This window comes from Eschrichtius robustus, chromosome 8, assembly GCF_028021215.1.
Source record: "Eschrichtius robustus isolate mEscRob2 chromosome 8, mEscRob2.pri, whole genome shotgun sequence".
Classification (NCBI taxonomy): Eukaryota; Metazoa; Chordata; class Mammalia; order Artiodactyla; family Eschrichtiidae; genus Eschrichtius; species Eschrichtius robustus.
The window spans coordinates 101,563,805-101,588,243 of record NC_090831.1 but is presented as its reverse complement, the minus strand read 5'-3'; the positions used below and the strand labels follow the sequence as shown (position 1 = coordinate 101,588,243).

The following is a 24,439-nucleotide window of genomic DNA, read 5'->3' as shown; positions in this document are numbered from 1 at the left end:
TTAAAAGTATTTTGTTATCAAGTAATCATATTTGAAGATAATATATACATAAAGCCCCTAGCACATTTACCTGAATGTAGTAGGTCCACAGTAATTTTGTATTAATTGTCTGAGGTATAGAAATGTTTTCTCCTAATATATTTCCTTCATATTTATTCATATATTATTATGAGGACTTTTGAATTATATTTGCCCCTAGGATAAGGAGAGTCTCCTTTATTTTGTTATATCCTGATATGAAAGTAAAACATTGTCACTGCCTGAATTCTTTCGGAAGCATGCCCCTTCTTATGTGTAAGAGCTGATCAGTATGAGTGTCGGGGACCATGCATAACCACTAACAGATGTTATATCAGTTCAATGAGGCCATTTTGACTTCTGCTTTTCAAGAGAAAATGTAATCACGTGCATGTTATATTGAGTGAGTAGGGGCTTTAAAGTAATATATTATTCAACATGATTTTTCACACCTTATAAATTCCAGTGGAAATTCAAAATTTACCACAGGTATAACTTTCTTAAAATTGAGACAAATTCTACATTATGGCAAAAAACATAACTCTAAGCTCTTGTGAATCAGCTGTTCCTTTAAATAAGTGACTTTTACTTCCATTCTAGCACCATTTATCAAATGGTATATGTATACCATTTATGTATTTATATATATGTGTGTGTGCCTATATATGTGTATATGTATATTTGCACGTACATATATATGTATATGTGTGTATTTGTGGGTATGTGTGTATATGTACTCACACACACATACACAGTGGTTCTCACAATGTCATTCCTGATATAACATTATCAGCATCACCTGGGAACTTGTTAGACATGCAAATTCTTCGGCTCCACACCAGACTCACTAAGTCAGAGCGTCTGAGAGTGGGGCCTGGCCATCTGTACATGAACAAGCCCTCCAGAGGATTCTGATAGAGATAAAGGTTGAGAAGAACCACTGTGTCACATCATTAAAAGTTTTATCCACATTAAAATATTTTCCACCATTCTCTTGGTTCCTGCAGTCTCGTTAGAATATGAATTCTTTTGTGCCACAGACACATAGGTTATAGAAAGATCCACCAAGAGGAAAGTTCTGTTCTAAAGTCAGAAATCGGCAAATCTACTGGAACATAGAACCAGACCTATAATGTCACAGTAATAACAATCATGATTAGCCATAAATAACAAGTAAAATTAGTCACCCACTAATTTTAACACACTAAAACACGACATTTCAATCGACAGACTACCTTTGATCTAGAACACTTTTTACCAGGTGTTATTTATTTTACACAGAAACTGAAAACACATTATGATACGTTCATGTTTGCTTTAGTTCCTCCATGGTTTCTTCCTTGTTTCTATAAATGTCACTTGGCTAGCTTTCAACTGAAGTTTGTTTTTCGTAAAAGAGAATCAGAATAATCTGTGTTTACCTTCTAAATATGTGTACATGTTAAGATTGCAGTCTATACTGTGACTGATATTGGGATTAGCTTGTTCCCCTTAGGATCAGCCATATTTTCAAGCTAATGTCTACTGTGTTCAGGATGTCAGAAATTACATACTCGGCTGATTGGTATTAGCTGATAGATTGGTAAGCTCTTTCTTTGTTTTTAGAATACGAATCTCCATTTTTTATTAGCCCATCATCTGTTTATTTCAAAGTTATTCCTCTTCTCGTATTCACAGTCATAACAGTTCAAGCACCAGTGACTATTTTAGCAGAAAAAATGATTAATAATTTTGTTAATTATAGGGTGACATTTCCATTGTATTCTAAGCCAGTCAGTTTATCTTATTTTAATATAGTCTTCATTATGGCTACCAACAGTCAAGATTGATAAATAGGAAATTAAATTTCATGTATATGTTTGACTTTCCATGTTTTGTTTGTCGCAAGCAGGTCCCCAAACTCAGCCAATACTTTCTTGGGCTGGTACATTTAATCAACTCATAGGGCTTTATTTAATAATTAAAAGTGATTATTTTCATGATGAAAATTAGGATGAATTAATTTCAGTGTTCTGATTGGTTTTTTTCTACTTTGAATATAAACAGACTTTAACCAATTTCATACATAGATTCATCACTCTTCAGAGCCTATATGGCCATGCTTATAATGTTCATTTTCCAGTGAATTTAAGCAGCTATTAAACGGCACATGTATAGAATTGTGCAGGCCCCGAGTAGGCTTTCCTTCCATCCACATCACTTAGACTGGACCTGCCTGTCACAGCAGAGTAGCGCATTCTACTCGGGAGCCGAGCCGAGAGCCACTGGACCCCGGCAGCCTAGTCCTTCGAAGCATTGTCATTCTTCTGTGCCCACGGAGACCCAGATGCCATCAAGATGGATACGATAGCCAACTTTGCCCCACAAAGACACTCAGACGCCAGTTGGTTCATTGACGTTGCTCACTAAGAAGAGACAAATTGCAGTAAGATTTTCACACAAGATTTAGGACTAAGAAATTAACAAAGTTTAAACATCAGAATGGTTTATTTGGGGAAGGGAAAAATAGAATCCTCAAATAATCAAAATGGCTGCTGGATTTCTGTTCTCCCTAGAGGCCATTTGACATTTAAAAGCGGTTGACATAAATGAGCTGCCTCTTTTACTAGGAGAAAAGACGACAAGTGAGCAGCACCCTGCGGCAGGCACTTGTCTTAAGAGCCCAGCAGACCTTCTTGGCAGCCACAGAGGATCTCTAAGTGTCAGTAACATGTTATGAATTCTAAAAAGAGAGAAAGAGAGAGATCGCAAGGGTACCTGCCCTGCAGTGCCCCTAACTGCTTATCGCTTACTAATAAAGTAAGGCAGCAGAGTCTTAAGTTTATACAAATTAGAAAGCCTTTAAGGCTGCAAATCCACAATACAACTCTGTCCTGGCCAACTTACTGATACTTAAGCTAAGTCTAAGGAAAGTCATTCCAATAAAATAAGAAAGTGGGACTCACAAACCTGGTATATAATTGTCAGTGGAACACTAATACTTTATTTCAGATGTATTATCTGTAGATGAATATTTTGGGTGCTTGATATATTTTTAATCTAACTGTCAGAGTGTTAGAGGCTTGAACAGAAACCTCTATGGTAGTAATACCATGCATACTAGTTACCAGATTTTTCCAGACAAAATTTACCTTACAGAGTTACTTCATGGGTTCTGATGCAAGTTACCATATGTTTTGGTGTGAAAGTATCACCTTAGTAATAATAAGCTTTAATGGTTTAGAAAGAGAATATGAGGATGGTGGGATTTATGTGTCTTAATACAAAATATTAAAATCAAATTAAAAGGACTACCCTGGTGACACAGTGGTTAAGAATCCGCCTGCCAGTGCATGGTACACGGGTTCAAGCCCTGGTCCGGGAAGATCTCACATGCCGCGGAGCAACTAAGCCCATGCGCCACAACTACTGAGCCCACGTGCCACAACTACAGAAGCCTGTGTGCCTAGAGCCTGTGCTCCACAACGAGAGAAGCCACCGCAACGAGAAGCCCGTACACTGCAACAAAGAGTAGCCCCCGTTCACCGTAACTAGAGAAAGCCCACACGTAGCACCAAGACCCAACGCAGCCATAAATAGATAGATAAATAAATAAATAAATAAATAAATAAATAAATAAATAATCAAATTTAAATAGTTTGGGTCATTTAAGGAATAAAACACTAAATTTTTCTTGCTGTTGAGATACTGACCTCAGATACAGTATAGTGTTCCTCACCATTCAGTTTATTTTTTGGACATGAGGTGGACTTTATTTATGCATTTTATTTATAACAAGTGAATATCACTTCTGAAACTTGAATGGTACCATAGGGCATAAGTCAGATGATATAAGACGGGAAGATAAAATGTGAAAACACCAATGGCACCACTACCTTGTAATGGTTCTGTTCCTTCCCAGAAGTCTGTTTGTAGACCAGGTGTGTATATCCAGGGGATTAAGATGCCATCCATCAGCACTTCCTACCTCAGGTGAATAAGCACCTTCAGCTGAGCTGTTTGAATATTATATTTTCCTTCTAACTGTGTTGAGTGAAATCAGGCATCCCTTAATGTTAATTTTCAGCTATTGGAGTTGTAATTTTGGGCTGGGAAGTACAACATTCCTTTTTTTATTTGACTTTTTTCATCTGTTAAGTGCAAACCCCCAAAAAAGTGACTGTTAGCAATCATTTAGAACAAAAAAGCAGCACATTGATATGTATTGATACTTTGGGCCAGTCCATTGACATCTGGCTGTTTAGTATTCTAAATCTAACATAGGACAGTTAAAAAAAAAAATCTTTAAAGATGTTTAGCATTTTAATGGCCTTAGAAGTGCCTCTACAGAATGAGCTATCTTCATTTGTGCTTTGTTTCCCCATTGAACTAACTCTAGACTTTTTCTACAACTTTAAAAATCAATAATAAAATACCAGCCTTGTTTAGTCATCAAAAACTCATGTGTGAAGAAAGTCTCACTTCAGGAGAAAAATAAAATAAGGAAAGTTTTATAGGTTACATATCTTAAGAGCCACGGAAATCAGAGTTTTGTTGTTCTTGTTGTTTTTAAGAATCACTATATAAACAATAACATGATATTTGCTCTATTTTTGACACATAATACACCAAACAATAATTTACTGTTTCACACCAAAAAAAGTAAATATGATTTATTAGCCCATCAATGGAAGTTTAACGCCAGAATTTAACACTTCACATTCCAAGGCAATTTCAGAAGGGCAAAATTCATACAGACATTTAGGTGTACATAAATTTTTACCCAGTGTGCATATAAATAAACTTCATAATTCACAAACGCTGAAAATGCAAACTTGTTTTAGTGTTAATAGGATTAATCCTCTTCCCTCCACACACCTCCCCCAAAAACTTAATGCATTTTATAAAATGCAACGTATTTTTCAATACTAAAATAATGGCTCTTCAATTGAAAAACTAAGAATTCCTTCATATTGAAAATGTACATAAGTACATATCATTTTACCTTTGTTACAGGTTATTCAAATAGTAAATTCTGTGGAATTAGTAATATTTGGGGGAAAAAAAGCTCATTTGTCATCTGACAGTCACAACATTTTGATCTACTCAGAGTGATTCTAGTTTGAATAGCACTATCAAAAGTCTCTCATTTCATTTGCTCCCCAGAACCTACACCAACAGGATGACTGGCCTGGGCAGCTACAATCCGAATCCATTAGTGAATTGTCCAAGATCATTTCTGAAATGCCAACTGAGTATATATACATTTAGACATACACAAATACATCCAGACATATAATCCGTAAGGGATCTAAGCAAATTCTCTCTCCTTCCTCCAGAAAACCTATAGGGACTTCCGATTGCAGGGTGTGTTGGAAGTCACCCTGAACAGTAAGACCTATGACACCCTGCACAGACGTTTAACAGTAGAGGAGGCTACAGCTTCTGTTTCGGAAGGAGGAGGACTTCAGGGCATCACGATGAAAGACAGTGATGAAGAAGAAGAAGGCTAATAAAATGCAGCTCTGCAGAAGGAAGGAGGACCTTGACATTGTTTATTTTGTACCTGTCCTTGTAATGACATTGATTGTTTGGACCAAATATAAATGCTTGTATTTCACTCTACATTTTAAAAAGTTAACCTGAAGCAGAGTTAAAAGAGAAAATGCCAAGTATTTTTTTGAAGAAGATCAGCCTTTTTTGTGTAGCTTGATCTAAAATGATCTTTGGCACTGTGATTGGAACATGAACTTTTTTTTTTTTTAAAGAAGATTCGACTTTTTTTTCTGTAATTACATCAAAGTCATGTCGCTTGTGTGAAGTGAAATATGTATTTCTCATGATACAACGTTGTGAGAATAAGCCACTTTTCATCATTGTGCCGGCTCTATTGTACGTACCCTTGTTAAAATGGTGTGTACTTGACAGTTTATCATTTACGTGCAAGGTTTGTTTCCTAGTTAATTTATCATTGTTGTGATGTGTGTTAAAACTTTAACCTTGGTTCTTAGTACTCTGAATTGGTCTTCCTGGGCTTAAAGGATCGCCAAACCCAAATATAGACTAGATTATCCAATGGGCTTGTGTCTTGTTCCATTCTGAACATTTTTTCCTTCAAGTATAAAAAATCCCAAAGTGTGGGGTAGTAAGTGTGCTGTCGTCAAAATACCATATTCTCCTACTACTAAGTGTAACAGCTTGCAGGCAATAAAAGTCCACTTGGTCCTAACCACTTATGTACTTATTAGACTTGTATAAATTAAATACAGTAAAATATGTTTGCAGTATTATAACCATCTCAACAATTTGGCTCTGTGTTTTTATTGTGTTTGTTTACAGTCAAATGAGTAAAAGATATTAACACTACTTTCCATCTAGTAGGCACTCACACTTGTTAAAAGAACTAGTTAAATATGAGAGCATATTTCCATAGCAAAGCTGATGTTGACTACATACTCATAGATTGTGTATTATTAGTTAACATTAGCAATTAGTGTTAATAATGAGTAATACTAGAAATGCTAGTAATGTTAACTAGCAATTGACATATTAACAGTTTTTCTTCCCCCAAAGTATTTTCTGGCTACAATTTTAAATTGTAATTTATCTTTGAATTTTAAGTCTTGTATTTTTTTCAAAAATATGCCAGCATTCATTCATAAGTAGTTTTTAAATGAAGTGAGTTAATGCAGAATAAGTGAAGGTACCCCTGAATTTGTGTAAACATAAGTTCTGAAGCTTTGGAAGTGAAACAACTTCTTGGCCCTCCAAATTTATTCTGGTGCCTGACCTAGACTAGCCCACAAAAACCTATTTAATCCACAGTTATTATATAATATTGTTTGGGCTCAATTCTGGGTCCTAGGGGTAAGAGACCCTGAGCTACAAGATAAACATGAATGGAAATTTCTTCTCCTTTCCTGGATTAGAGACCCACTCTACCAGCTCAGTATTGTTGAAAGGCAGTTTGTCTTGGAATGCTTGTCCTTCCCTTTCTTCTCCACCCTCATGCCAATACTATCCTTTCTCAAGCCCTCAGGTGTCTAGTCAGGCTACCCTCAAATCCCCAATGGTACCCTCCCCAAGCGGGCTCTGCACAGCTCAAATTGCTCTCTACTTGGAACTTACCCACCCTTCTTTTCCTTTATACCGAATGTCTATTTCTTTGATACAGCTTATCTCAGAGTAACTGGCCTATCTTGTCCTAAGGTATGAATAACTGATTAGCCATATATAACCCCTAGCCATCTATATATATATTTTTTTTTTTTAAAGGAAATATCTGGCTGATAGAATTTGGAAATAAAGGGGAAAGTGTGTGTTACAGGGGAAAGTATTTGGGGCCAGCAGGGTCTCCCTGCTGACCTGACCTATTTAACCTGCCCACTGGCCCTCTTTGCTGGTCAGCCTCTTGTAGCTTCTCTCCAGATTTGGGTATTCTCTGCTGCTTGCCTTGGACACCCAGATTTCTAAAACCTTCCACCCCCACTCCAGCCTCCAGTGGCTTGCAGGGAGAGGACAGTAGCAATCAAGGGCAGGTAGTGGAGATGCTCACAGCTTTTTTAGGACGGTGTGGACTAACCTTTGAGCCACAGAGGGGTGTATGGAGAGAAATTTATAAAGTCACCCTGAAAAAGAATGAAAAGTTAGTTTAGGGCTTTTGCCCAGAAATGCTCTTCAACATAACTGCAGATTGCTTGAAATGACTTCATAATTGTTCATCGGTATGTATAGCTGTGAGAGTGAATGCCCAAGCATCTGTCTATTAAAGGACACCAAGTGTTCTTTAAAACAAGACAAAACAAAACAAAAACTTTTTAAAAAGAATGTAATTGAAAACCTAACAAATGTACAATTTTTGAAAGGAAAATCATTTTTAACTTCAAAGAAATAGCTCTACTCTCCTAAACGGTCTTGGGGAAGGGGAAAGACAAAAAAAAAAAACGCATTCTTTGGCCAGTTTGGTGAATGTTGCAGGAGAAAATAACTAATACAGTCTAATGTCCAGCCGGAATGAGTTTGTTAAAGAACACACCTAGAGGGAAATTTTCTCCAAGCTCTTGTTGGAGAAAAATAATAATAATGCCTTTTTCCCGTAAAGGGAAAGAACCACACTGAGCTTAACGTAAACCTCCCAGCTCCAGCTGTGGGTCGTTCTTGTATTCACGGATTTTTCCACTTGAATTCCCCTTAGTTCTTGTTCATTGTCCCTCGCTCTGGAGAAAGGATTTCCTGCTACTTTTGCAGTAAGCGCCCATGCAAAGTGTCTCGGGGCTCCCCCCGCGCCCACAGGGTCACAGCCGGCCTGGTCCTGCGGCGATCGTGGGTGAGGGGGTCCGTGAGCTCCGGGAAGGTGCCCTTGGTGGGAAAGCGGCCCCTCCGCCGTCGCCATTCCTGGACCGCGAAACCCCTCCCCGCTGCCGCGCGGCGGCCTCCCGAGAGGGGCGCGCCCCGAGCCACCCCGCGAAAGCCCGGGGTCTTCCGAGCCCCTCCCGCCACGCCTTTGGTAGAAGGACCGATGGAAGAAATTAGAGCAAGAGCTCGATCGCTTTCATTTCTTACTCCCAACACAGAAAATGGAAATTTCCCGGTCCGGGTCCCTAAAGGGAGGTGACAAATCGATGTTCCCCGAGAGTTGTTCACGCGCCGCTGGCGGGGCAGCTACGCGGCCGGAGAGCGACCGAGTCGGGCCCCGCGCGCTCCGCGCTCGCCCTTCACCGCAACCCCGGCCCCGCCCGCAGCCCTCCACCCGTCCCAGCCCCGCGGGGTTTGTGCGGAATTCCGGGGCCTCGTTTGGGGGGGATTCGGGAAGATCGGGCTCATCCCGCCTTTACACTGAGTCCCCATCCCCTCCCCGGTACTGTGCAGGGAGACGCCGTGGCCGTGGGTCTCCTTTTCCCTTCAAGTCCAGATCGCTGGACCCGCAGGAACCTTAGGGAAAGGCCGGCGGCTCGTTTGGCCCCGGAATTTAGCTGCGGATGGAGTCAAGCCCAGGGGCCTGGGCAGCAGGCCAGAGGCAAAGAGCAGTTGCGACCCCGCAGCAGCGACGGCTCCAGAGCGCTTCACCCCAACCCCGGGAGCCCAGGGCGAGGTTTCCTCCCCACCCCTCTCCGCCTCCCGCCGCGTGGGCTGGTAGATGCGGGGCAGATGTGCCTTCAACTGCCCTTCTCTGTAACGTTGAAGTTTGATACTTTAAGGGGCCAGAGGCGAGTGCAAGGCTGTGAGCGCAAAGCTCTGAGCCTGGGTTCTAGAAGTCACGGTGACGGTCAGCCACAGCCTCTATCCAGGCGCAATACGTGATCGTTTTAAGGGAGAAGGAGGCACTCGACTGTGAGTGTGTACAGCCGAGAGAAAGGAAGTAAGACAAGAATTCGATGTGTTTCCCAAGTTGAAAAAGACCCCGATTTAAAGATCTACCCAGAAACGTGTGCACGTGACACAGCTTGGGAAACCGTAAGGAGCCAGGGCCTTAGAGCCAGGAAAGCCTGGGTTTGAGGACCAACGGCTACACGTCTTCCCCGCGTCCGAGCTCTGCGTCCTTGGGCAAGTTAGGTAACCTCTCTGTGAAGCGGGCGCTCAATAACGAAGGTAATGCGTATAAGTTGTGGCCATTGTTGACTCTTTCTTCATGTAGGGGTGGATTCGGAAGACATTGTGGGAGGCCTGCCCCTGCCAACATACACCACCACTCGCACCGCCCAGTTCTCGCCGGGTTGGCACAGGGTCACAGTCATCTCGGCAGATCTTCGGCTCCGTCCCTGGCGTGTCCGTGGACTGGCTAGAACTGTCCAGTTTCAGGGTTATTTATACAGCCAGCCTAGTGGGAGGAGAGGAGACCGGGAGGGGCAAGTCGACGGTTTCCCAAAAGGGCCAGTATTCCGAGAGCAGCCCCTGGAGCTGCAGTTAGGAGGGGAGGCGGCTGGAGACGTGTCTTTGGGTCCACATGAGGATATTGTTCGTCGGTCAGGGCCTCCGAAACCGGAAGGTTATGATCGGGGCGGGGGGGGGGGGTGTCGGACCACAAGCGAGGAATCCCAGGCCTCTGCCTGTGCCCAGTAGGTTGAGTTCAAGAGAATTTCAAGGGCAAACTGGTGTTCATTAGTGTTTTCCCAGATTTAAGGAGGCCTTAAATGGCGTCCTGCGTCTCAGCCCAGAGATGCGCAACACGGCACGGGAAAATGCGAAGCAGCCCCGGGAGTGAGGCAGAGGAGACCGAAGGCCGCCCCGGCGCGCCCCAAGGTGACCTCAGCCGTGGCAACAGAGTAAAAAACGGCAGGCTCTGAGGACGACAGCTAGCACGCTCCGTGCTCCGGAGTGTTGAACTGACCTCCCTTCGAAGCCGTCAGGGAAACGCCAATAGCGTAGAGACTCAGCGCGGGGCCGAGGGCGCGCCCAGGGTCACAAGCCGGGATGTCCGTGGCGAGGGAGGTGCGAGCCCAGGTGGTGCCGGGGCCAGGCACGCGGTGGCCTTGAGGAGGGAGAAACTGATCACTCACCAAAGGGAAAGATATCGCGCCCTGCTTTGTGCCAGGACTAGAGCTGCTTTTTTTAACTGGAGAGATGTTCCCCATCCCCATCATTCATTTAAGATAGCCTGCTTGCAGCTTCCTGAGTTCCAGACCTAAGAAACAGGATTTCATGCCCCACGCCGACCCTCCCACTCCGGAATGCCACGTTGCCTTTAATCTCCCCTACTTTGCAACTTTACACTGCGGGTGGCTGTATTTGTGTGCTTATTTGCAGTGCGATTAAAAAAAATAAATCAGGGCTTCCCTGGTGGTGCAGTGGTTAAGAATCCGCCTGCCAATGCAGGGGACACGGGGAGCAACTAAGCCCGTGGGCCACAACTACTGAGCCTGCGCTCTAGAGCCCTCGAGCCACAACTACTGAAGCCCGTGTGCCACAACTTCTGAAGCCCACGTGCCTAGAGCCCGTGCTCCGGCAGCAAGAGAAGCCACTGCAATGAGAAGCCCGCGCACCGCAACGAAGCGTAGCCCCCGCTCACCGCAACTAGAGAAAGCCCGCGCGCAACAACGAAAACCCAAGGCAGCCAAAATAAATAAATTTATTTTTAATAAGTAAATAAATCAGCCAATAAGCATAGTCTAGAGTTGTCTTAAATCTCCTTTCACGTGGTCCATCCCTAGGATCAGTGGTTCTCTGGTCTGAGAGGAAGTGAAGAGTTGATTTCAAACAAGAACCATCAGGCAGAGTAGATACTCTTTCCTGGCCCCTGGCACAGGCTTGTTTATGGAGCTCCTACACATAATATGTACCTTTGCAAAAATTGAAAGTGGTGTGTCAAATTATTTCTTTTTCTACTTTAAGTCAATTCTGGTTTGCCTTTTAACACTGCCTCCTTCCTGACACCCAACTGGTAACACCTCTCTTGGGTGTGATTGACAGAAAGAAAACTTTAAATGCTGAAGTTTGTTGTTTAGGGTACTTCCTTAAAATGCCAAGGAAGCAAAACTAATTGTAACCTTGGAAGGAGATTTTGCTAGGGAGGTAGAAAAAGTTTCATTAAAGAGGGTTACATTAGTAAAAGGTCAGAACCCAATAGGACTGGATTTCAAAACGTAGAAAGTGAAATATGGAAATGCCAGGATAGCAGCAGATTGTGTCAGGGGAGGGCTTTTGTTAGGTGTCCCTGACCTACACACATACCCCAAAGCTGGGTAATAATTTTTTTAAACACACCACAAAGTTGCTATATTGAAGACGCTCATTCACTGTCACTCATTCAAACTGCCCAGTTTTTTGTTACATTGGGTGATTGCTTGGTGTGTTCTTTCATATAATCATGATAGTCTATCAGGAAGTTGATTAATTTTAGAAATAACAGCTTCGAAAGAGAAGCTTTAATCAAATTGGGATTTTTGAAAAGCTTTTGTGAAAGGGTAATTCACAAATCTACAGAAGAAATTGTCCCCTGGGGAACTCAAGACTGGACGTGGGAGAGCAGGCCCCCAAGGATAAGGGAAGTCCTCAAGGTTGTGAAAAATAATTTAGCAAATGTGATTTTTTAATCTGTATTTTAACATTTCCATGTATATAACCAGAAAGCAAATCACTGAGCAGAAGCGTTGTTTTTAAATACAGTTGTCTGAAAAATATTTGGGAAAATTTTATAGCTTAAGTTTTTAACAAGGTGATGGATAGCTTTTCACATGTAAAGTAGTTTTATTTTTAAATCTCCTTTCAATCTCAAAGCCTCCCAAGAATGAAGTGGGCTTTGATTTAGTCCCATTTTACAGAAAAACAAGGCAAAGGGGAACTGCCACCATCCGTTCGGGTTAACAAGGAGTCCACTGGCTGGGTGGCCCTCCCCAGGCTGGCACTCCCTGGCTAGAAGGCTAAAGCAGGACAGGAAACTGGCATCATTTATTTCAGCCCTCAAAATTCCTGGGACACATCGGTGGTAGGAGTACTTAATGAAAAAGAAGTTTCTTAGAACTGAGGAAATGTTCTCAACTTCAATGGATAATTGAAGAAACAAGTTTTAAAAGGATAGAAGGGGACAAAGAGGAGAAAAGAGAATTATTATTTACCCTTTATGGGGCAGCAATTGCAGGGGGGGAGTGGTTAGTGAAGGCAGAATTCACTGCATACTTGAAAAAGTAGATGATTTCTCCTCTTAAGTTCCTGCCCATACAGGTTTAACGAAAAGCTCTAGAAATTAAGTTAAAATAACTGCAAACTACTGATGGGTTGGACTGAATGAGAGAGAATATGGCCAATTTTGCACATAGGTTTTGGAGAGAAGAGGGAGGCTGGAATAGCAGTAAGATGCAGAAAGGCAGAGATGGGAGAAGAAAGGCGTTTCCTCTTTCCGATCTCCAGTGACCACCACGTCCGCCACTAAGCAAGAGGGGAGGGCTCCACTGCTCACCCGCAGATGGACTGGATGCCAGATGCACTTGGCCGAGGCACAGCACGAGACCAAGGGCACCTGCACTGCTGCAGCCTTCCTGCTAAAATAAGAGGACGCTGGGATCCCACAAACCTTGCCCTTGGATTTCCCCATGCCCGGTGTTCCACAGGGAATCATTAAGAAAATGGCTCCAGCAGGGCTCCAGAATTTGAATTTATTAGTGGTATCTGAGTTCAAATGCAGAAGGAACAAAACAAAACAAAAATACTAGTCCAAAAGGCAAGACAGCAATCACGTGTATTTTGTAGCTGCCACGTCTTACTTTTTGATCTTACATCTGAGTTGGCCAGCTGGACCCCAGTTGACAGCAGGGCCTCTCAGTAGATGTTGTGGCCTTCACTTATCTAGGGAAATAATGAATTGGAATGTCCTATTAATATTAAAGGGTAATGAATTTGCTTTTCAAATCAAAGGTCCATGTTAGCCAAATCAAAGGGGAACAGATCCTTTGGAAAGTGAGGGACCCCAATTACCATCATGCCCACTGCCTTTTGAACACAGCATATGCTCTCAATTTTTAAAACTCTTTTGCCGTCAGTAAGAAATCTAAATCAGAGTCACTAAAGCCAATTTCTCTGTCTCTCTCCCTTTTTTTCCTCCCTCTCTGCCTCTCCTTTCAACACTGTTGTGAAAGTTCAGTTACTCTCCGTCATGAGTAAAAAGCTCGGGGAATCAGCTACTATGCCAACGCCGGGAACATATCCAGGCCCATGGTGCGAATAATGGAACATGTGCTGTCGAATTCATATTTTTGTCCTTTAGGTTTACATCCACGCCCTTGTATTATGTAAATTTCTGAAAAGCTGTGAATCACAGGGTTAGATCGAGGAGGGTCCCCCCCTCCTCCACTTGCAACTGGAACCGACCCCATTCAGTCTTTGAATGATTCACAGCCTCGTTTCTTCCTCGCGCTTTTTTCCCCCGGACCCAGCTTTCCTTCCCACCCTCCACCCCGCGGGTCGGCAGGGAAACAGAGCCGCCAACCCGGGCCCCGGGAGCCGCGGCGGGGGCAGCGTTCGTGACATCAGGCGGCCGGCCCTGGAGGTCACCGCGGGCCGCCGGACGCTGTTCCCCTGTAGTCAGTGTTCACACGGACTCGGGCCGCTTAGCTTCGCGGTGTTTCTAGCACCCTCTTCCTCTGTGAGACTGATGGGAAACTCTGAGGGCAGCAGACCCACTGCTGGTGAAATTCAAAGAATCAACTGAACTTAAAGAGGAGACGGTGGGAAGAGAAAAAGAAAAATGACTTCCCAATTACTTCAAAGAAGGCAATGATTTAACCTAACACTGTAAAAGTCAGATTCCTTAACGACGGATCAAGCCTCATCTTGGGATCTCCTCGGCGTGGATGTTACAGCTCAACTCTTGAAACAGGGTCAACGCCTGTAGGATCTGGTCCGAGAGAGGCCTTAGGGAGGGAGGCGGGGGGGGAATCGCAGAAGAGCGTCCAGCCCCCCTGAGAAAAAGGGGCCGGCCAGTGGCTGAGCGATTCCCCCCCTTCGGGACTGGGGAGGCCTGCTGGAGGTGGCCGCGGGGGCATTGTGCTCCGGGGACAGCCGTCCCATCTCCTCCTTTGAAGGGGGGAAAAAAGGGATTGACAGGGAGAGCTCAGGAACCCGAATAAAAGGACAAATTGGAGGATGGGCCGAGAGGCGAAGGTAGAAGGAAAATGTCTTAAAACAGGAGAATCTAGTTAGAAAACTCTCTCTCATTCCCCAGGACCTTCAGAAGACACCAACTAATTGTAAGGACAAGCGAAACGGCTCTGAGAGGATTCGCTGGGTTGGGGGGTGAGGAGTGGGCACGAACATACGGTACGGGAATGGACGTGACAGGTTTGGGGAGAACACAGGGGTGCACCCCCTTCGCCCCCATTTAAAATTGGCTTAAGAAAGTGTTTGCTGGGAACCTCAAAATGACAGGCAAAACTAGTCAAAAAGATGCTCTAGTTCCTTCTTGGGCGTGCCACAGCGTCAGGCCTGTTTTCTTTCACCTGACATCTAGATTAAATGAGCCTTCAGTTACGCTCTGAGTCGTCAAAGCAAGTCTATTAGCGAGTGTTCTGTTCAAAAACTTTTCAAACAGAAGTTCTCTGCCATCTGTTACTGGGTCGTTAAACCCGATCCGGCAGCCCCTCCCCCCTCCCGAAACTCTTTGGGGATTCTGGAGACTCCCCCCTTTCTCGCGGCCTAGGGGAGGGGAGGGAGAGGGAGCCGCGGGGGTGCGCGTGGAGGAGGAGGAGCGCGATCGAGCCCCGAAGGGGCCGCGGAGCCCGCGGGGTCGGTGGCGGTCCCCGAGGCCCGAGGTCAGAGGGACCGGGTCGGCGACCGCGGGATGCTGGCGGACCCGGCACCCCGGAGGCCTCGCCGGGGCCCGGAGCCCAGCTGGACGCGCACCGCACCGCGCGGCGGGCGGGAAGGGAAGGTCGGGCTAGCCGAGGGGCGCCCCAGGTCCCAGTCCCCTCCAGGCGCCAGGAGCCATCGCCCCCCGGGCCCCTCCAAGGCCACCGCACGGAGCCTGGTCGCCCTAGGCCTTGCCAACGTCATTTTTCCTGTTTGGGACTCGGGAGCAAGAGCCAATGAGTAGAGAGCCCGGCCGGGGAGAGTGGGTCAGCTTTTCTGTTTCACTTCGGGCTTCTGTCACCTGGCTCAGCGCGGGCCAGCGCTTCGGGAGTGAGGAGGGCGCCCCAGCTCCCACGCCGACGGCCGGACGCAGTCTCCCTCGGAGGCCAGGGCAGGGGGCGCCGAGGCCGCCGCTGTGATGGAGGCCCAGGCGGCCGAGGCAGAGGGTCGGCGCGGGGCGCTGCGACGGCCGGGGTCCGGGAGGTAACTGAATTTATAAACGGCTGTCAGAGATTTCTCGCCCAAAGGTTTTGATTTACCTCGATTGCCTCTCCATTTCTCTAAGCTCATTCTTTGCTCTGTGTTATTTGAATGGCCACTGTCGACTTTTATTTCGTGTGAGAGATAAGAAAGTTTGAAAATAACATTAAAACCGCTCTAAATCTCGTGGGTAGTATCAAGGAAAGAGCAGCGCTGTGTTAAATATAGTTTTTATTTTGACCACAAAATGACTTTGAAAAAACTATCTGGGGACTGCGGCAAAATGCTTATCGGCCAATTGCATGACGAGCTATCAGTGCAGGGCAAGAGAGCATACTTGGGGCACCCTCTTCTAATTGTCTACTTCCCGGGTTCCAATAACACCGTTGTAACTTGCAAGCAAAACTTTGCTGGGTTTTGTCGCTTGACTTCTGGGCAGCTCCTCGAATAACTTGGAGAAATTGGGTTGCTTGTTTATAGACTTCTTTTTCCGTCAAATCCAGCCCTGAGTCGGAGCCTGGCAGTCTGGAGGGAAAACATCTCACAGGCCTGTGGGAACGGGTGAGAAAAAGCCCAGCATTAGTGGAGGGGCAGAAACAAACCCAGGGCAGGTGATCGGAGTCTGTAATGCCTGCCAGCTCATTACCAGCTCTCACCTTTGGGGCTCTTCATTTACTTTCACAAACTGACTTAATATGCAAATGCTGTTTTGAGGAGAATAATTTCACTAGGTTTAAGGGAAATCCTAGTATGAAAGAAATAGTAACAACAAAGACCTAGAGATAAACAAGCCATATTCCCACCTCTCCTACCCCCAAAGAAAAGAGGGCTCTGCGAGTTAACTGATGCCTCCTATAGTCCTAGCCTGTGATACTTACTGCCTTTCACGCGCTATATGAAATTAGCAAGAATTCTTTATTTGCTAGCTAACTAAAAGCAAAAGCAGTAGCCTTAAATATGAACTTGTGGCCCACGTATTTGTTAATGTACTGGAAAGTTAGTTCTCACTGTGTATTCAGTAATTAATCAGAGGAACTCAACAAGACTCTTTCCTTGAACCTTGCAGACCCTTCCTATTTGTGTCCTAGTCCATCACCCGCCTCCATCACACACAAGAAATAACAAAAGACCAGTCGGAGATAAAGACTGAGCAAAACTGTAGAAGAATTTAGGAATGTTTTTCCTCCTCTAGAAGGAAGGTACGTTGCCCTTGGTGCTATTTATTAAATAGGAAAAAGTGTGGATGAATCTGAATGCCTGGGAAAGGGGGCTCATCATAATAATAATCTTCTCTCCCTTTTTTTAACTTGCAGTAGTTAATAAGAAGCAAAAGGAAAGCTGGATTGTTGCTTTTGAAAAAGAGGCCGGGGTGGTAGATGTTGTTGGAAAGGCCTGAAAACCTTAAAAGCGTGACCAGGGATGAATTAGTGCACTTGGCAGAAGGCTGAATAATTCCCAGTCCATTTTTTATTTTTAAAATAGTCAACAGTATTTGATGACATTAAAGAGAAGAGATTAAAAATTGTGGATTATTTGGCAATTGATGGTTCTATTATATTGTCTTTTATTGCAGACTGCAATAATCATGACCAGAAACTTCATTTCCTTATGACAGGGATGTAAATCAAAAGCATGTGAAAATTATGCAAGTTCTTGAAAAATACCAAGAACATAGTTTAGGAAGCATTGAGATCAAAATCAGGTTCCCCAGGAAAAAGAGAACTTTAAATTACTTTAGCGGAGTAGAACTTCTTTCTTATTTTCTCAGAAAGTCTTAACTCAGAGTTTCTTTCCTGGTCTCTTTGTACCAAAGGTTTTTCTGCTTCCCTTAGGACATCTCATGCAGGATAAACCAAACATTAAAACTCACCTTCCCCAAGGATTTAAAGTAGTAGAGCAAATGAATACTGGCTTTCCAAGGCTGGGAAGGGGAGGGAACTTAATCATCAGCTCTGATGAGAAAAAGGGGGGATTATAGGATTCTCCAAGAAAATCCAAAGAAACTATAACTGAGTTTCTATTTTGCCATTAACAAAACAAAAAGTCTCCTTTGCATTCTTTTAATAAATAATTTTAAAGTGTTGAACTGTTTTAGAAGCTTGTAAATTTGTCAGATAAGCTCTGCTTTCATTGGTGTTATTTTTGTTGTTGTTATTTTTCAAATGTATTTGGAAAAAACCCAAAGTACTGGATAGATTTGTTAATAAAATGGAAGACTTTGCTGAATACATTGTGCATTTTGTTTAAGACAATCCTTACTTAATAGAGATTTTTAAAAATTAACATATAGGTTAGGTTTTAAATGGAAAACACTCATCAACAAACGTTGGAATAACAAGACCTGGATTTATAAAGAACCTCTTCAGTCTTTAGGATTAGGAAGCTCGGCACTAGTAAAGGAAGGGTATAATTGCTACTTTGCGATATTTGTGTTACTCAAATGACACTATACTTTCAAACAACACTTGTCAAAAAGGCAAATCCCAAAAAGACCAGTGGAAAGCAAACTACTGAAATATTAGCCATACAAAACACGTATACCCCTTAGCCAATAATTTTCCTTTTTAGTTCACTGTCCAACGAAGGAGAAATTTACCGAGGTCAAACCAAGGCTCTTTTGCCGTTAAGGAGGAGGAAGTGGGGGAGGGGAAGAGGAGGGAGGGACACGCGACGAACGTAAAACAAACTGGTGGCAGTCAAGAAGGCAGGTAACGCTCCGGAAGCGGGTGAGTTGTACATGTCAGCTGGGCGCTGCAAAGCTTTCCAGAGTCGGGCAGTTTCGTGCTTCTTTGCTTTTTCCTTTAAACCTGGCCCTGCCTCGGAGGAGGGCAGCAGGAGGGGAATTCTTCGATGCTGGGAAGCGGCAGGTAGGAAAGGAAACCTGATCCGCCCCCAAAAGGCAGCAATTAAAGTCTTAACCGCGACCCATCTGTGGCGGGACCCGCCCCCACTTTCCCCTAGCAAAGCTGTCCGGCGCTCTTTGTCTGAGCAGGGGAGAAGAGGAGACAGGTTCTGCGGCCCCAGCAGCAAACGGAAAGAAAATTTCCAGCCTGGGAGCACCCTGGGCGACTGCGCCTGGGCCTCAAACCGCCCCAAAGCGCCGCTGGGGGTGTGGCGCCTCTTCCTGGACCCGGGCCCCGCGCTCTGCGCTCGCCTCATTCTGCACTTCTCTACCGCTGCATCTGTCCTCCAAGCCCGACGCCACCTCGAGACCTGAAACCAGGCACTTGCAGGCTTGGTTGCTGAGGCCGGTCGCAACCGGACCTTTCCCCCACCTGGCCCTTTGGCTGCCTTCAACTTCCAAGCGGACTCGCGCCTCCTCCCCCATTTCCCCAGCAATTGGGTTTCCTCGCCACCCATCCGGCTGCTCTGCTTCGCGGTAGGGCATCGGGCGCGCTCCCAGCCCAGACTCTCTCGGTTTCCACCCTTCTTGGCCCGCCGGGCGGGGGCGGGGCAGACCCCCCAGGAAAAGCCAGAAAGAGTGGTCCCTGGCCTGTGCTGGGCAATGGGGTAGGGAAGAGGGACTATTTTGAGGTCGATTTCCTCCGTTTGGGGTCCAGCTTTGCATCTGGTGTGTAATTTGGTCAGCGGCTCAACAATCCCAGGGTTTCTAGTCCGCTTGCATCCAGCCTCCCACTGCCGACCGTTTCCACCGCTCCTGCTGGAAGAGGACGCCCACACCCGCTTGGCCCGATGTCTGGCGCCCGTCACCACCCGTTCTACAAGCACCCACTCGGGGTAACTCACCAGGTAGATGGCACCCTGGGCTGCTGCAGGCGGCCACTCACAGGGGCGGGCAGGCCGCAAGGCCCGGAGCTGGCATCTCTATGCTCTTCCTCTGCCTCCTGGCGCGGTCTCCCGGCTACCGCGTCCTCCCGGTGTAGCGGCTAGGGCACGCCCGGCGCTAGCACACCTGGCCCCAGGGCTAAGCTCCGCACGATTGCAGGCTTGCCAAGCGGAGCGGCGAGGACGGTGCGCGCTGCTGCTCGCGGCGCGCTCCGGGCGGCGCCCGCCTAAGCTATGTGAACCCGCGCTGCCGGAGTCGCTGCCACCGGAGCCTTCTGGGAACATTCCTTTCTCTCTACAGCTCCAACCCGGGAGTTTTGGCCCAGGCACCAGACCCGGAGGGCGCCTTGATGGGGGGCGTTGCGGGTCCTAGTCTCCGCGCGCTCTCTGGGCGGCGAAAGCGCGGCTGAGGCCGCGACAGGCGTGCAGGCAGCTCGCGGTGCTCGTCGCCCCCGAGCGCGCACACACCCTGGCTGCCGCCCGCGCTGCTTTGAGGAGGCGTGCGGACACCAGCAGTCGGGAGGATGGGGGAGGGAATCAGTAGGTTGCTTCCCTTCTCTGCCTAACATTCAGGATTTTAAATGCTCCGAGAGAGCTCTAGCTGAGCGCAAGTACTGAAAGAAAGACTCTCTTTCCGGGCTCTCAATGGAAACGCCAAAAAGCGCGCGTGTGTGTTTGGTGGGTGTGGGGGAGGGTGTCTAGCCCTAGCCGAGGTTTCTTTTGGTGTGACACCCGCTTATTCCTTGCAATTCCTCCTCAACTTTGTGGACGGAGCGTGTCTTTCCCAAGCTTAGGTCACGGCATCGCGCTTACAAAACCACAAACACAAAACAAGCCTCCCAAGGCCTTTAATTCTCAGGGGCTTTGCGGGGAGGCCAGTTACCTGCTGGCGTCTTCCAAATGGTCCAGACTTGGTTCAGGCCACGGAGACTCCGGGATTCCAGGAGCCCTCAGCCCCAGGCCCTAGAAGAAAGAGGACTGCGGAGGAGGCAGCGGGGCTCCGACCCGGGCCCACCTCGGGCCCGGCGGAACCATGCCGGGAAGGCTCGGATTTCTCCTGCCGGAGGCTTCCTGGCCACGGCTTTCTAGAGCCTGGCGTTTGATAAATATAGCCTGGTGTTTGCCCCTGAATTCGAGTCTGTTTCCTTATTTAGCCCTTGTACAATGATTTTAGATGATGTCATTTAGAGCTAAACGAGAAAATTGATCTCAGATTTGCTTGGCCTCTAAAGCCCGGTTAAGCAGATTGAGAGTTAAAAAGACAGGAAAAAGCAAAGGGGGGGGGGGGCGCGGAGGGTAGCGAAGTGTCCACCGGCGAGTGTGTGCGCGGAGGCGACGGTCCGCCGCGCCTCGGAGAGCGCCCCCGCCTCTTCTGGGCGGGGGAACCTCACTCACCAATGAAAAGTAGTCACTGACTGCAGAGGAAAAAAAAAAAAAAAAAAAAGTTTTCCTGTTGAGTGTTGGAAGCGAATTGAGCAATTATCTAGTTTACCTTCTCCTCTTGGAAGTTAACGATTGGCGAGATCTTGGCTGCGTTATTGACACAACACTTTCTATTGATAGAAATAAGTAGTGATTGTCCCCGAGTCATTGGTGCGCCAAGAACTCTGCGATGGGCTGGCAGGAGTCCATTGGGCTGGGCAGGCAGGTTCGGCTGGTGATTCTGGGGAGGAGGAGGAGGAGGCTGCCGGTGGTGATGGTGCCCGTCCCCTTCTCCGCAGGTCTGTGACAAGCAGGGAACAAGGCAACGACGGCGCAGCCCGGCCCCGGCTGACGGACGCTGGAGACTCAGACATGGACAGTAGCTGCCACGACGCGACTGCCAAAATGTTAGCGACCGCTCCGGCCCGGGGCAGCATGATGAACACCTCCAAACCCTTGGCTTTCTCCATCGAAAGAATCATGGCACGCACCCCCGAGCCCAAAGCCCTGCCCGTCCCCCACTTCCTGCAGGGAGCCGTGCCCAAGGGGGACCCCAAGCACTCTCTGCATCTTAACTCGTCGATCCCCTGCATGATCCCCTTCGTGCCCGTGGCGTACGACACGAGCCCCAAGGCGGGAATGACGGGCTCGGAGCCGCGGAAGGCGAGTCTGGAGGCTCCGGCTGCGCCTGCGGAAGCGCCCGCGGCGCCCGCGTTCAGCTGCAGCGACCTGCTCAACTGCGCGCTGAGTCTCAAGGGCGACCTGGCCCGCGACGCGCTCCCGCTGCAGCAGTACAAGCTGGTAAGGCCGCGGGTGGTCAACCATTCTTCCTTCCACGCCATGGGAGCCCTGTGCTACCTGAATCGAGGCGACGGCCCGTGCCACCCGGCGGCCGGCGTTAACATCCACCCGGTGGCCTCCTACTTCCTCAGTTCCCCTTTGCACCCGCAGCCAAAAACGTACTTAGCCGAAAGGAATAAACTGGTGGTCCCGGCGGTGGAGAAGTACCCCTCGGGAGTAGCTTTCAAAGACTTGTCCCAGGCTCAGCTGCAGCATTACATGAAAGAAAGCGCCCAGCTCCTGTCGGAAAAAATAGCGTTCAAAACCTCTGACTTCAGCCGAGGCGCTCCTCATACCAAGCCCAAAGTTTTCACTTGCGAAGTGTGTGGAAAGGCAAGTACTGTGTAAGGGGTGGGGGGTGGCCTTCCTTCCTTCCTTCCTTCCTTCCTTCCTTCCTTCCTTCCTTCTTCCCTTCCTCCCTTCCTTCCTTCCTTCCTCCCTTCCTCCCTCCCTTTCCTTCCTCCCTCCCTTCCTCTCTTCCTTCCTCCCTTCCTTCCTCCCTCCCTCCCTTCCTCCCTTCCTCCCTTCCTTCCTTCCTTCCTCCCTTCCTTCCTTCCTTCCTTCCTCCCTTCCTCCCTTCCTCCCTCCCTTCCTCCCTTCCTTCTTTCCACATTTGATTTTATTTTGTAATTATTTGTATACACTTGTTATAACGTTATCACCTCCCTCCCCTCCCTCTGCCTGGTTTGATCTCCAAGTGCTTGTTGAGCTAACCTGTTGTACTTGTGTTTAAGGTCTTTAACGCGCACTATAACTTAACCCGTCACATGCCAGTGCACACAGGAGCCAGACCCTTCGTTTGCAAAGTTTGTGGAAAGGGCTTCCGGCAAGCCAGCACCCTGTGCAGGCACAAGATCATTCACACCCAGGTGTGTTCGGCTGTCTCAATTTCACCTGGTTTATTTCCGAACGGTTTGTTTTTTTTTAAATGGCCGATAAACTCTTACTCTGTAGCGTAAGGTTTGTTTAAAATGTGCCATCTGGAAGAGGGGGAAATGCCAGGTATTGTTTGCCTTTGTTCTGCTTAAAAGCATGAGGGAGAGCATTACAGTGTTTTTGAGTTTTTAAGACTCCACTGAATAGCAAAATAACTTCTCTGCTTTTTCTCCTTTCCGCTTAGGAAAAACCTCATAAATGTAACCAGTGTGGCAAAGCATTTAATAGAAGTTCTACTTTAAACACGCATACCCGAATACACGCAGGCTACAAACCATTTGTGTGTGAATTCTGTGGCAAAGGATTTCATCAAAAAGGTATAGAACCCAGGAGTTGTTGTCTTTCACAGTAGTCTTACCGAAAGCCCTCAACTTTGGGGGGTAGTTCAGAAAACGATATGTTAAGTGCAGCTAGTTACCAGCGCATGTGTTGCCATTCCAACCTCCTACCCTCAAGTGCGATGAGTACTAGAGAAAGGTATGGCTCATATACAGAGGGGGCATTTCTCTTTAACCGCTTGTTCTCGTTTTTATAGAATTGGATTAATAACTGTTGTATTAAAACGTGGAGGGAACGACCTCACTGTTGATGTTTAAAAATAAATTTGGGGAGCGAAGTGCAGGGGGGCAGCATAGAACTGCACCGGCCCTCCGAGCTGTGGCCCCTATTCTCTCGACTCGTTGTCCTTCAATCGTCTGCTCCTCCCGTTCCAACCTCTCTTTTCAGATCCACGTCCCTGTCATTTGTCTGTTTCAGGGAATTACAAAAACCACAAGTTGACCCACAGCGGGGAGAAGCAGTTCAAGTGCAATATCTGCAACAAGGCTTTCCACCAGATTTACAACCTCACCTTCCACATGCACACCCACAATGACAAGAAGCCCTTCACCTGCCCCACGTGCGGCAAGGGCTTCTGCAGGAACTTTGACCTCAAGAAGCACGTCCGCAAGCTGCACGACAGCGGCCTGGGGATGCCCCGCACCTCTGCTGTGGAGCCGGGAGCGGACCCGTCCCCCCCTCTGCAGCAGCCTTCGCCCGCGCCGCTGCCGCCGCTGCCGCCGCTCCCTGGGCCCCTGCAGCCTGGGTTCCCCCCGGGCCACCAGTGATCAAGGCCGAAGTCCCTTCCTAGCCCCAGCCGGGGTCCCCACTACTGAGACAGCGGCGGAATAGAGCTGGACCTCTCTACCCAAGCTCACCTGTAGAACCCAGGGCATGTTGGTCCTTACACATTAGCGCCAACCAGAAGCCTCTGCATTCCCTGGCCTTTCGCCTCTTGCATGCACCTGCTAAATGGTTTTGTGTATTATATTCTATGTAGGCACTAACAATTATGAGAAAATTTGGGAGTTTGTTTTCTGATTTTTTTTTTTTAATTTGCAAAGACTTTTCATCTCGGGTGGAGAGATCGTGTTTGTTTTGTTTTGTTTTTTAAAAACAAATATCTGCTGTATTTATTGAGATCTGTATTATCCTACCCGGGAATGCTGCACCATTTTAATTTTATTATTGTATATATTTCCATTGTGTTGATTCTGTGGTCTCAAGATGCCTGCCGATTGTTTATTACCATTTCCTCTTTCCCTGAGGTTAAAAAAAACAAAAACAAAAAACCCCAATTCTGTGTGTATGTTATATATACACGCATAGATATGTGTGCCTGTTAAGGCACATTCCACATTCATCAGCACACACTCACATACAA

At 46.8% G+C, this 24,439-nt stretch overlaps 2 protein-coding genes across 7 annotated transcripts in view; both read left to right on the top strand.

Moving 5' to 3' along the window:
• CADPS2 (calcium dependent secretion activator 2) overlaps window positions 1–6,232 on the top strand; it is a 552,288-nt gene extending 546,056 nt beyond the window's left edge. For all 5 annotated transcript variants that reach the window (XM_068549383.1, XM_068549382.1, XM_068549381.1 and 2 more), the window contains one exon: window positions 5,337–6,232. In XM_068549383.1, coding sequence (XP_068405484.1) covers window positions 5,337–5,510 — 174 coding nt within the window. In that variant the 3' untranslated portion in view covers window positions 5,511–6,232. The remainder of the gene's footprint in view (window positions 1–5,336) is intronic.
• Window positions 6,233–21,333: 15,101 nt separating this feature from the next.
• Window positions 21,334–23,843, top strand: FEZF1 (FEZ family zinc finger 1). Of its 2 annotated transcripts, XM_068550214.1 has the most exons (5): window positions 21,334–21,762; window positions 21,913–22,134; window positions 22,536–22,670; window positions 22,922–23,054; window positions 23,494–23,843. In XM_068550214.1, exons 1-5 carry the CDS (start codon window positions 21,334–21,336, stop codon window positions 23,841–23,843), a joined length of 1,269 nt encoding a protein of 422 aa, XP_068406315.1. The 2 variants fall into 2 exon arrangements, with proteins under 2 accessions (XP_068406315.1, XP_068406314.1); XM_068550213.1 differs by having other exon boundaries at window positions 21,334–22,134.
• The last annotated feature ends 596 nt before the right edge of the window (window positions 23,844–24,439 follow it).

What these genes read in the sequence shown, in the direction of transcription:
- FEZF1 (XM_068550213.1), top strand. Translation starts at nt 21,334, where the DNA reads ATGGACAGTAGCTGCCACGACGCGACTGCCAAAATGTTAGCGACCGCT. An exon ending in ACAAGATCATTCACACCCAG is followed by an intron (nt 22,671 to 22,921) that starts GTGTGTTCGGCT and finishes CTTTCCGCTTAG; the next exon opens with GAAAAACCTCATAAATGTAA. An exon ending in CAAAGGATTTCATCAAAAAG is followed by an intron (nt 23,055 to 23,493) that starts GTATAGAACCCA and finishes TGTCTGTTTCAG; the next exon opens with GGAATTACAAAAACCACAAG.